Genomic DNA, 12,282 nt, shown 5'->3' with positions numbered 1-12,282 from the left:
AGGCTCACAATCCCAGGGGGGCTTGAGTGCCTAGGAAATGAGCAATTGTGTTGGCTCATCTCTTTCATCTTTGACTTGGATGCACGTCTCTTTACAACCCCATTGCACATACATGCTGTGAGTCAACCCCTTCATACACCGGAAACCTAGATCTTACTATGCGCTCTGTTACCACACAAAAGCAAAAGCCAATAGCTTTCTGCTGAGCCAAGCAGCAATACCAATCACTGACCCATTTATGGTCCTTGAGACCCTGTTCTGTTCAACACATTTGTGACCTGAATGAAGGAATAAAGCATTTAATTCTATGATGTGTCCTTAATCAAGCAGCCACTACACTATTCTGAGGACCTTGGGAAACGATTTTATATAGGCAGAATGAATTCATAAATGACTAGTACAGTCCTAATATTTATAGAGATGAAAGATGACAAACAGCATGACCCAGAAACAGCTACAGGGAGAGGCGGGAAACTGGGAGGTCAAAATTGACCTGAAGTTAGGTAAAACCTCGAAATGCTGGGAGGAAAAAGAAGCCAACGTGACACTGGGGTACAGGGTTAGTAGTGGACAGTCAGGCAAAGTCTTGCACTGAAATAATTAGTCATGCACTAAATCGAGTATCTTATTCGGGGTTTGGTTTCTGCACTTTTAAAAGCATAGGGAAAATTGGAGAGGAGCTCAAGATGAATAAGAAAGTCTAAAAGTTAAAAATTCTCATTTGAGGAAAAATCATATGATCTGTTTTAGTTGCAACACTGAGAAGTAACTTCAAGAGTATTTTTAAAAAGGGTGGTGGGAAAATATTGCTTCCTGTTTTCTTCTCACTGCTTAGATCTGTAGAGGGAGTTCAGCGGGCAGCATGGGCACAGGGAAGATTAACCGACCAGTGAAATCGCCTGCTGGTGGGTCGCCTCGCTTTAACTTCCCAGCAGTTGTGGGGTGTGATCTCCTGCTGCCAATGAAATTGAGCTTGCTTTGTCTTACCTGCTTCTTCACCCTATTCTGATTCTGTGACTGTGACTCCTGACTGCTGAGCACCCTGAGTCCTCGCTCTGAATCATCCTGAGTTAAGGGCACAGCCCTGGGGTTTGAGCTCTGGGGTCTGGAGTCTTGATCTTCCCAGTCAAGAACTCAAGTGTCTTGGAGCCAAGGAAGCTTCCTGACTTGTGAGCAGACTCTCAGGGAAACCTGTCCCCTCAGGAGAAGAATCACAGCACCCACATTTTCCAGTCCCATTTAAACCTCATTTGTTTGCATTTGTTTTTGATTACATGCTGCGTTTTTTTTTTCTCACCCACTCTGAAATCTCTTCCTGCCCATGGCAACAATTCTTCCTGCTCGCAGAGGGTGTCCTCCCCACCCAACCCAGTCTCCAGGGCCCTTATGGCTGAGGAAGGCTTGGAGGGAGCTCATTTTAGGTCTGCCTTTTTTAGTTCCCATTCAAGGCTGCCTTTCAGATCTGATGTTCCTCTTGGGTCCTCTTTAATGACCTGACTTCTTTAAACCATGATTTTCTTTCAGCTCATCAGAGTGGCTTTGGAGAAAAGTCTGGCAGCCGTGGAGACCCAGAAGGTGTCTCTTCCCTCCCCGTCCCCGACAGGAGGGGAAAATGACAGGGGTCTTCAGGAGGAAATGCTCCACCTGAGAGCTGAGATCCACCGGCACTTAGAGGAGAAGAGGAAAGCTGAGGGGGAACTGAAAGAGCTAAAGGCTCAAATTGAGGAAGCAGGATTCTCCTCGGTGGCCCACATCAGGTAGGACACGGCCCCAGAGATGGGGAGCCTGCCTATTGAGAGGCCGCCACAGCCCAGGGACTCGCCTTGCTGCAGCCAAAGCACCCGCGCTGCCGTGGGGCTTCAAGGTCCACGTGCCAGGCTCCAGGCATTTGCGGTTCTACAAAATCTTTAGAGAAAAGTGAATGATATTGGATAATGAGGATTATCAATAATTACCATTCAAATTATTCAAATAAAGCTGGCTTTCATTTCATATGATAATGCTCATTATTAGCCATCCAGATGATAATCATGACTGGAAATCTAGTTATATAACTGGTATTGCTGTTTTGAATTGACTGGAACATGTAAGGAATCTCCTGGTATCCAAGCTCCTTCACTGCTGTGTACCCAACCAGAACAGTTTAGGAGAAGAATAAACTCTGTCTCTACTCAGCTCTGTCCCAGAAGCATGAGGCCTTGAATCACAGAACAACAATTTTATTAACCTCCGGTATCTTCACAAAAGTGGCAAATCGCTGATTCACTGGCTAGATTGGCCACATTGTCTTTAATGCCTTTTTCTTTTTTCCCCCAAAAGATGCTTGGGAACATTTTGGTAACATGGGGTCAATTCATTTACTCATTCATCCCTGATTATCCATAATCAGCATGGCCTGTTGTTTAGGGCACAGCTGTGCAGACGTACAACTTCTCATTCGTGCCCTGTTACTTCCCCGCCTGTTATGTGCCCCTGAAACATCCCTGAATGGTAGAATAACAGTAGCACTGGAGAGGTCCTTGGCATCTAACCTCATGTTGTTGTTTTGTACTGGAGGAAACTCAGGCCTAAAAAGTTCTAGTAATTTGCTCAAGGTTGAGTAAGAGTCCAGGGCTATTAGAGTTACAGCTATAATTTTGGATAACATTCACTGGTTAACAATAAAGTGACAAAAGCTCAAAAAAAAAAAAAAAGAGTTCAGGGCTAGACCCCTGGCCCCCAGTTTCTACAATCTGGGCTTTGCCTTCATACCACATACTTTGTCAGGCGATGTTTGAATCATTCTTGTGCTCATGGTTCTTTTCTGCTGGTTCTTTTATTCCCAGTTATCCTGGAATTTCTTTCCTTAAAGTCTATTTAAGTTAAAGGATAAGTTTTACTTAAACTCTGTTCTATGTAAACTCAGTTGAGCTGTCAGAGTTAAGAACACTATTATCTCTTTTGATCCTACAGTTGAACTCACAGCCAAACCACATGCACATGTTTTTGTGGATTATTTTCCTGTTCTTTTACTCTCACCAAGGATGTATTTATTGATTTGAGAGAAGACGGGAGAGAAAAAGAGAGAGAGAGAGAAACAGTGATGTGGGAAACATCGATCGTTTGCCTCCCTTATGCTCCTTGAATGGGGACTGAACCCCCAACCTTTTAGAGTATGGGGAACAGCCCCCCAACTAACTAAGCCACCCAGCCAGGGCAAGGGTTATTTTCCTTTTTTCCTGAGAGTTACTGGCCAGAAACTCTGACTTGTTTAACTCTACCCAACCTTAAGATTCCCTGATATTGCAGAAGACAGACTTTATATAATTAATGCATAGCTTACCTCTTGGGAAGATTTTGTTGAGCTTTGTTTCACTAGTTTATATTGTGAAACAATAGGGTTTCCCCCAAAGCAGAAAGTTAAAATATTAAATGTTTTTCTATACTACACACGTGTCCCTTTCTCTCCTTCTCACACCTCAATTTTGGTGAAGTACCAGCTCCCTTTTTCTCCATTGAGGAAGCCCTCTCAGAGATAGTCTGTCCAAGTCCTAAGTCCTAAAGTACTTCCTTCCTCAATTAGGACTAGATAAGCTCTGCAAAATTGTGGGATTCCAAAACTTTGGGATTCTGAGAAATTGAATCTAGGGGCATAGCCAACTGCTGATGCTTCAAGTGGTGAATTCCTCATTTCTTCTGCCTCTTCTCGTCATTTAGCACACTTGAGAAGCACCTGTGGAACTTAAGCAAAAATGTAGATTCAGGGGCCTTAAAAGCACTTCCTCAGATTCTGATGTTAGCATTCCTCAGGTCTGCAGCTGGTTCAGCAGAATTAAATGATCCTCCATGGAAGACCCTGAGCTAACCACCACACATAAGTAATTTCATTTATGCATCCAATAACTCCACTAGATAGATGTCGTAATCCTTATTTTATGCAGATGGAGACTGAGGCTCAAAGAGGGTAGGTGAATTGCCTATTTTAAAGTGAATTGCCTTGTGAAAGCCATGTTGTTTTCATTGCTTCCACCTACCCCACTGAAGGGTTTGCTGGGAGGACAAAGTGGGTCTAGAGTGGCTGGGTGAAAGTTATTGGGCGAGTCCATTTTATTTCTCTGATGTGGAGGCACTGGGGATACAGGGCGAACAGGACAGAGCCCCTGCTCTCATGAGGGTGATCTTCTCTCACGGCAGTCAGACATGAAGCAAGTAATTACAAAAGTTCCTTCGATTAAAGTTCTGATTAGTATTATTTGTTTCCTCTGTGTTCCTGGGTCCCAATGTCTCGTGCAGTAGTTGAAAACTGACTGAGGGTAATTAATAGAACTGTAGAGTTCGTAATAAAAAATTTGTCCCAGGCAAAGTCTTTATTTATTTTTTCCTAACAGTTGAAGTACCCTTGTTTACTCCAGGGCCCAAAGCAAGTTAGAATATCAGGCTGTGTGACACAGGTAAAGACAACAAAACCAGGTGTCTGAAGTCTGGGATTTTTAACAATGATGCTGCCACCAGGTAGCTATGGGAGCACAGGCAAGTCTCTTACTCTTCCTGGGCCATGATTTTCTGGTTTATAAATAAGAGTGTTATTGTAGGTCTCTGAAGTCAACTCATGTTCTGGTGTCTCTGAGTCTGTGATGGAGTAAGACGTGGGTAAATGGGCTTTTGGGAACTGAGGTCAAGATCGGACTTGGGCCCTGATGATGTATGCTTCCGGCAGGAACACTATGCTGAGCCTTTGCCTCGAGAACGCAGAGCTGAAAGAGCAGATGGGAGAAGCAATGTCTGATGGATGGGAGATTGAGGAGGACAAGGAGAAGGGCGAGGCGATGGTGGAGACTGAGGCGGCCAAAGGGGGTCTGAATGAGAAGAGCCTTCAGGCTGAGTTCAGAAAGCTCCAGGGAAAACTGAAGAATGCCCACAACATCATCAACCTCCTCAAAGAACAGCTGGTGCTGAGCAGCAAGGAAGGCACCAGTAAACTTAATCCAGAGCTCCTTGTGCACCTGGCCAGGGAGAGCGACACGATGAGCACAGAGCTGGTTGGCCCTCCTGGGAAGCCCCAAGGCCAAGAAGGGGAGGATGTGACTGTGAGGCCCCGCCCCAGACCCCAGAGCCTCGACCTCGGGGCTGCCCTCGCAGTGGATGCTCACCAAGTAAGTGTGGGGTTGGATGGACAGCAGGACCTGTGGAGAGGGGCTGGAGGTGTCCATTTTTACCTCAGGCAGTTCTGCCCGTGGGTCAGGAGGTACCAGGGAAGGGCACCTTTGCACCACAAGCAGTGGGCATGATATTCCTCACATATTCGGCCTCCGAAAGCCTTTGGCAACATTATCCCATAAATATTTCTCGAGTAATTAATTCCCATAAATACGTCTCACATGATTACTTTTCTAGTAACACAGTTGGTGTTGGCAGGAAGCAATAAGACCTGGTCTCTGTCCTTCAGCTACTCAGTGTGGAGGGGAAAGACGGCACACAAACAGATCATTTCAGTAGGATGCTGGATAGGGATGCATGAGGTTTTAGTGCAGCCCAGACAGGTGGTGTGTAATGACATCTTTCCCTTATCACTGCCATTTTCATCACAGCTCATCACAGGTGTCTGTCCCCAAGTCTCAGAGGAGGTTATGAGGATCCTTTTTAAGGGGAGGGGCTTTGCTGAGGCTTCAGAGAGGATGGCTGGGGCAGGAATGCCGGGAGATGGGTGGAGGTTTCTACCTGTTCTCTTTCCAACCGCTGAACACATTTACTGAGAGCTCTTCTGTGGACTCGATTGGCACTGTGCTGCGTGCTGTAGATGCTGAGATGAATAAAACATTATCTCAGCTCTCCAGGAGCTCCCTCTGGAAAGCAAGTCACTGCCAAATGGCCTGAGCAGTGCTGTGACAGGCCCACAGGGCTCAGGAGGGGAAGTAGCTCTCAGCGCCTGAGGGATGACCTCAGACTGCCTGCGTCCCTTCACTTCCCTGTGCTGGCTCCTTTCCACAGCTGGATAACCAGCCCCAAGCCCGTGGTCCTGGGCCACAGTCAGAATTCAGCCTGCCAGGACCCACCAAGCAGCTGCGTTCCCAGCTGGCACAATGCAAACAACGCTATCAAGATCTCCAGGAGAAGCTGCTGATATCAGAAGCCACTGTGTTTGCCCAGGCCAATCAGCTGGAGAAGTACAGAGTCATGTTCAGTAAGTCTTAAGTTCCTAATCACCAAAGTGCTTGTCTTCTGCCCGAGAAGCTACATGCTTTGCAAACTTCACTTTTCTGCCCCAACCTGAAAAGAACCCAATCTTGACCATGGTCCTGAAATTGTGGAAGTGGCTATTTAATTTAATTTACAGATGGCAGAGAAGGATGTTTGCAGTGGGAGCATAGGGAGGCCATGGGTTAATATCAAGGTCTGGTGATTTCTGGTATAGTCAGCAAACCACTTTACCTCACTCACATACACTAATTGTTTCTCTTCTGCTTTTCTTTGCACCACATTAGATTCTTTAAAAATATATCATCGCTGTTGGTCTAGAATCGGTGCTTTCCTGTAGGACTTCCTGCAGTGATGGAAATGTTCTATATCTATGTCACATGTGGTTATTGAGCACATGAAATCCAGCTACTTCAAGTTGGGGATTTTAAGTTTTATTTAACTTTAATTAATTCAACATAAAATAGTCACATGTGGCTAGTAGCTACCTTATTGGACAGTGCACATACAGATGTCTTGGGATTCTAAATTAGTTCGGCTCCATTGGAGTATTTACTGAGCTTCTGTGGATAGGGCACTTGCTAGTAGCCCTGGGACTTCTAGAGGTGAGAGGATGCAATACCTGCCTAAGGGGTCCAGTCCTGACTAAGCTAGGTTGTCCGTAGGGGAGGTCATCTGTGGTGAACAAACACTCATCCTGGCGGAGGAAGTCCTGCTGCCTGGAGAGGGTGGTCTCTTCTACCGCGGGAGTCCAAAGAAGCACCTGCCCCACTCTGGGTCTGACGTCCCACCCCGGGGGGCCAGTGTATGTGCCACTGAGTATGTGAGAAACTCCGATACCCTCTAACACCCTCTGTCTCCCAAGCAGGTGAATCCTCGGTGAAGCAGGTCAGCAAGAAGGTTCAGGTGGACCTCCAGGACCTGGGCTACGAGACCTGTGGCCGCAGTGAGAATGAGGCTGAGCGGGAAGAGAGCACCAGCCCCGGTAAGGGCATACATGTGGGCTCACCTTCCCCCCCAGAGTCAGCTTTCACATCTGGGCGCTGTTGGCCAGGCTCCCCCCTGATGAGGAGGAGGGGTGGGGGGTGGGCGAGTAGACTGAAGAGGGCACGGGACCAGAGAGGGAAGGGGAGTTTGGAGGAAAAATTTCTTTTTAAGATTTTATTTATTTATTTTTACAGAGAAGGGAAGGGAGGGAGAACAAGAGAGAGAAACACTGATGTAAGAGAGAAACATTGATTGGCTGTCTCTCATATGTACCCCAACTGGGGACCGAACTTGCAACCCAAGCATGTGCCCTGACCGGGAATCAAACCAGCAACCTTTTGCTTTGCGGGACGACACCTAACCAACTGAGCCACCCAGTCAGGGCAGGAGGAAAACTCTTGCCCAAGATGAGGCTTAGTGTGAGTTTGAATTTCTAGAATTAGTTTCCAGCATACTGCTGTTAAAGAAAGAACTGTTCTAGCCAATTGATTTTTATAGAAAAAAAAATACTAAGTCTTATTTATTACTGAAAAGACCAAATGAGCTTTTGGGAATATGCAGATCATAAGTTAAAATTGTTTCTCTATTATTAAAGGACTTTGACTGTAGGGACACCACCAAACTGAAATCGAGAAGAGGGGGAAAGCGCTCAGGAACACAGAGGGGGACCGCACCTGCCTGCAGGGCTGTTGGGAGGATAAGTGCTGTATTTGAATGCTAGTCCGGGGCCAGGGCTGAATACAGTGCTGCTTCAAGGGTCGCTGTCCTAATTACTGACCAGACCTGCCTCCCCGTAAAGGGAGAGGCTGTGGTAGCCTGCCCAGCTCTGTTCAGGAGCCATCTTTGTCTTTCCTCAGAGTGTGAGGAGCACGACAGCCCCAGGGAGACAGTCCTCATGGAGGGGCTGTGCTCCCAGCAGGAGCACCTGGGCTCGACACCGGCCAGCCTCCCGGGGAGGAAGCCCTTGGAGAGCCAGCTGGGAAAGCAGGAGGAGTTGCAGGCATACGGAAAGTCCGAAGACATCTCTGTCCTCCGTAAGGACATCAGCGATCTGAAGGCCCAGCTACAGACTGCCAACAAGGTCATCCAAAACCTCAAGAGCCGGGTCCGATCTCTCTCAGTAACGAGTGATTATTCGTCCAGTCTGGAGAGACCCCGAAAGCTGAAGGCCGTTAGCACCCTCGAGGGATCTTCACCGCATAGTGTCACTGACGAGGATGAGGGGTGGCTGTCTGATGGCACTGGGGCTTTCTACCCCCCCGGGCTTCAGGCCAAAAAGGATCTGGAGAGTCTGATCCAGAGAGTGTCCCAGCTGGAGGCCCAGCTCCCAAAAACTGGACTAGAAGGGAAGCTGGCTGAGGAGCTGAGATCAGCCTCGTGGCCTGGGTAAGGGGGACCCTCACATGATTGATGATGTCTGAGTTTATGCTTGAAGTGGGGTAGCCAGGCAGGTAGAAGAGAAAACCCATCAGGGCGCTTGTTTCAGTAACCGACCTAGGTCTGAAGAAAGGACACAGAAGCAACCGGCAGGGCACTGGAGGGTGGCCCCGTCCTGGAGGGGCCAGGTCTCTAGGACTTCCTCCCAGGAATGTATTAGTAAGGTGACAGTACAGACAGTGTCAGAGCGAGACTGAGGTCAGACTGCCTAGGTGTGAGTCCTGGCTCTGGCACTTATGAGCCGTGCGACCTACTTAGTCTTTCTGAGCCCCTTTTCTTGTTTGTTAAATGAGGATATAAGAGAAGTTATCTGAAAGGGTGGTTATTAGGTTTTAGTGAATTAGTACAGGCACTTAGAATAACACCTGGCATGTGCAGGGTCCGGCAAAAGTAATGCCTGCTTGACTGTGGTTGGTAATAATTTGTAACTTTAATTTGAACAGTTCACCTAAAATGTCATATGGTGTGCTCGAGTTTGGTATTGTTATGTTACAGAATTACATGCTTATGACTTTATAATAAAGAAGGGGCATTATTTGTGCCAGACCCTCTATTAAGCTCTTAGTACTATTTGCCATAATTCTTACTATTCTTGATACTTTGTGTTGAAAAAACGCTGGGTAGATAGCCATCCAGCATCCCTCCTGGTTATCTGTGCTGAGTAACAAACCAGCCCACAATACAAACAACAGCTACGGGGATTGACTGGGCCCAGCGGAGTGCCTCTCACTTGGGGGTCTCTCGTGTGGCTGCCATCAGCAGGTGGAGAGGGCTGGAGTCATCGGAAAGGTCTCGCGGGGCTGGACACGGCTCCTTCACTGACAAGTCTGGTGACTCTGCTCCTTGGCTTCTCTGTCTCTCCACGTATGTGGCTTCTGTCCCCGGGCCTCCCCTCCTGGCTTGGGCTTCTCATAGGGGAGTGGCCTCAGTGTAGTTTCACTTCTGCATGGCAGCGGGCTTCCAAGAGACAGGAAGTGGAAGTTGCCAGGCCAACTTCTGGATGTGGCACAGTGTCACTTTCACTGTATTATTTGGTTGAAAGTAGTCGCAGAGCCCAGCCGGATTTAAGGAGATGGAGAATAGCCTCTACCTGCCAATGAAAGAGCGGCAAAGCCTCGTGTCCGAGGGGTGACAGAATGGGAGCTGTGGAATGGCCGTCTTTGTGAGACAGCCTGCCGTCAGTATAGATGGTCTTAGGAATAGAGCACATGGAAGATCCTCTCCAGGTTTAGGATTAAGTGAGTCTACTCAGTTTAGTTTTAGTGTTTGCTTAGTATGTACTCAGTAAATATGCTTAGTATTTATTGAGTACAACATAGTACATAGTACAACACCTGTGAGTCCACACTATACTGGTGCTGTTAGGGGTGTAAAAGCCATCTTTCCCCCACAGAACTTACTATTCATTTTTGGTCATATGACTGACATACACAGAACAGTGGCATAAACTGTTTAATGCAATGGTTTGCCAGAGCAGAATTTATTCTGAAACACTTGTCCTTTGGCTTATGTGCCAGAACCCCACTTGGGGGAGATCCTTAGAGATTTTCTCACAGAAGTCTCTTTGGAAGCCCCAATAACCTAACATTCACTCTTTGCCATTTTTACTCTTTTCTCTTCATCCCTGCATTAGGAAATATGATTCCCTGATTCAGGATCAGGCCCGAGAACTATCCTACTTACGCCAGAAAATACGGGAAGGGAGAGGTATCTGTTATCTTCTCGCCCAGCATGTAAAAGATACAGTAAAAGCTTTTGAGGACCTCCTAAGGAGCAACGACATTGACTACTACCTGGGGCAGAGCTTCCGGGAGCAGCTCGCCCAGGGAAGCCAGCTGACGGAGCGGCTCAGCAGCAAGCTCAGCACCAGTAAGTTGGCCACGGGGCTCTGGGACACTCTCAGTCACTGGCACAGCCTCAGGCCTAGACACCTCCGCCTTAGCCTTTAAATTCAGCATCCAGCTTTCACGTCATTCCCCCATTCCCCGAGGCCATTACAGGATCAGGCCTGAAAGGAAGAACCATGGGAAGCACGGCAGTGGAACACACAGGGCTGGAGGGGCCTTGATTACTGCTCTAGGGACATCATCGTCCATGGAATGTGACCTTCAGGGAGGGAGGCTGCTGCATCCATCCGGTGCTAGTGGGGAGAAAGGGAGATGAGGTCAAAGGACCTTGTGATACTGAAAAGAGCCCTGAGCCTAGAACTTCAAGACCCAAGCTCTAGCCTGGAGCTGCCATGAACTTGCTTTGGGCAAATGACTTATCTTTTTGGTCTCTCTCTCTTTATTTATTGCATGGTATCATACATGAATGTAATTCACATATCCAATAGCTAAAGTACCATGCCCTTTTGGACATGGTTTAGTTTGATTGTCATAGTACAACAGCTAAAGATGTTGGTTATTATTGGAGCTCTTTGCTTAGAGAGAACTTCCTGGGTACAGCAGGGTCAGTTTTCAGAGTCAGTAAGATGGGACTGGGCTGTTACTCACCTTAGGCAAAGAGTAGATTCTACAGGGAAGCTGGGACGGGACACCAGCTGTACAACTGGCAGGCAGTGTAGGGCAGGCTTGGAGGCTGGGTCATTCCAGAGGGAAGCCGGGCAAATGCCTTTTGAACTTTTTCGTATTGATTCAGGGCAGAGGAAGTCATGGTGGTGACCCCCAGGCCTTCCGGACGGCCTGCCCAGTGAGCTCAGAAGCCTGCTGGGTCTCTCCTTTAAAGACACACTCCGAGGCCTCCCAGAATAACCCTCCCGCACCTTGGGACCCACACAGAGCAATCCTTATTCTCCACCCAAATAGCCTTCTGCGTTTATAATGTGCGAAGTGGGACCTGCCTGATTTTTTTACTGTTTGTTTTCTGAATTTGGTTTGCAGAAGATCATAAAAGTGAGAAAGATCAAGCTGGACTGGAGCCTCTGGCCCTCAGGTAATCCAAACAGGGCCTGGTCAGGGGTAAGGAACAAGCCCGAGGAGTTCGGCGTGGCTGCGACTTCACAGATGGGGTGGGCGGAGGAGGAGAGTGCTGCCTGTGATGAATTCATTTATTCATGGGACACTTTACTATTGCTTTTAACCTAGTTCTTTACCCTCTTTTGATACAATTCTGTTGATTTCTACTTGCATATTTATTCTCCAGGCTTGGTTACATAGATCTGGGGGCTCCTTACCATCCCCAAGTGTCTGTTCTGCTCTCCCCTCCCCTGTATATTTATTTACATTTTAAATTGAATTTATTGAGGTGACATTGGTTCTTAAAACTATATAAGTTTCAAGTATACAACTCATTAAAACATTATCTGCACACTGCATTGTGTGCCTGTTGCCCCAGGCACAATCTCCGCACCCCCCCCCACCCCGACCCCATGAGTTTAAAGACCAGGGTGTACTTTTTCACCAGGTTGGCTTTCCCCGAGTTGAGTTGGCAGTTCGTCTAAAGCCTCCCAATTTCCTTGGAAAAAAATAATTATATTACAGTTCCTAGTGAAAAAGGCCTAGCCATTGGCCATCCCTGGGTCACTGCAGTGCCTTAGAAACCAGTTTTCAATGAGTCACTGCAGACAACAGCCTCATGATACACAATAAAATATGGGCCCAGGATTGTAACTACTAGTTTGAGACACTTTGTGTCATGACTGTGCTTTATGCCGTACAGTGCTTCTCAAAATACCTTGGTGGC

The 12,282-nt window shown here is 47.4% G+C and overlaps 1 protein-coding gene across 16 annotated transcripts in view; it reads left to right on the top strand.

The window, feature by feature from the left end:
- The window catches only part of LOC123833467 (phosphodiesterase 4D interacting protein), a 202,492-nt gene that overhangs the window by 166,192 nt on the left and 24,018 nt on the right, over positions 1-12,282 (top strand). For 10 of the 16 annotated variants that reach the window (XR_006788272.1, XM_045861703.1, XM_045861702.1 and 7 more), the window contains 7 exons: positions 1,525-1,757; positions 4,697-5,132; positions 5,968-6,160; positions 7,040-7,159; positions 8,019-8,547; positions 10,232-10,467; positions 11,481-11,532. Coding sequence is in view for 15 of the 16 variants with exons in the window: in XM_045861703.1 (XP_045717659.1) it covers positions 1,525-1,757; positions 4,697-5,132; positions 5,968-6,160; positions 7,040-7,159; positions 8,019-8,547; positions 10,232-10,467; positions 11,481-11,532 (1,799 nt within the window). In the remaining variant the exon portion in view is untranslated. The remainder of the gene's footprint in view (positions 1-1,524; positions 1,758-4,696; positions 5,133-5,967; positions 6,161-7,039; positions 7,160-8,018; positions 8,548-10,231; positions 10,468-11,480; positions 11,533-12,282) is intronic. The other 6 variants (XM_045861699.1, XM_045861704.1, XM_045861697.1 and 3 more) reach the window with 1 other exon arrangement.

The sequence above is a fragment of the Phyllostomus hastatus genome, unplaced genomic scaffold (genome assembly GCF_019186645.2).
Source record: "Phyllostomus hastatus isolate PE091 unplaced genomic scaffold, TTU_PhHast_1.1 phas_scaffold_216, whole genome shotgun sequence".
Lineage (NCBI taxonomy): Eukaryota > Metazoa > Chordata > Mammalia > Chiroptera > Phyllostomidae > Phyllostomus > Phyllostomus hastatus.
Note: the sequence above shows the minus strand (reverse complement) of the source record. Positions and strands in the feature narration are given on the sequence as shown.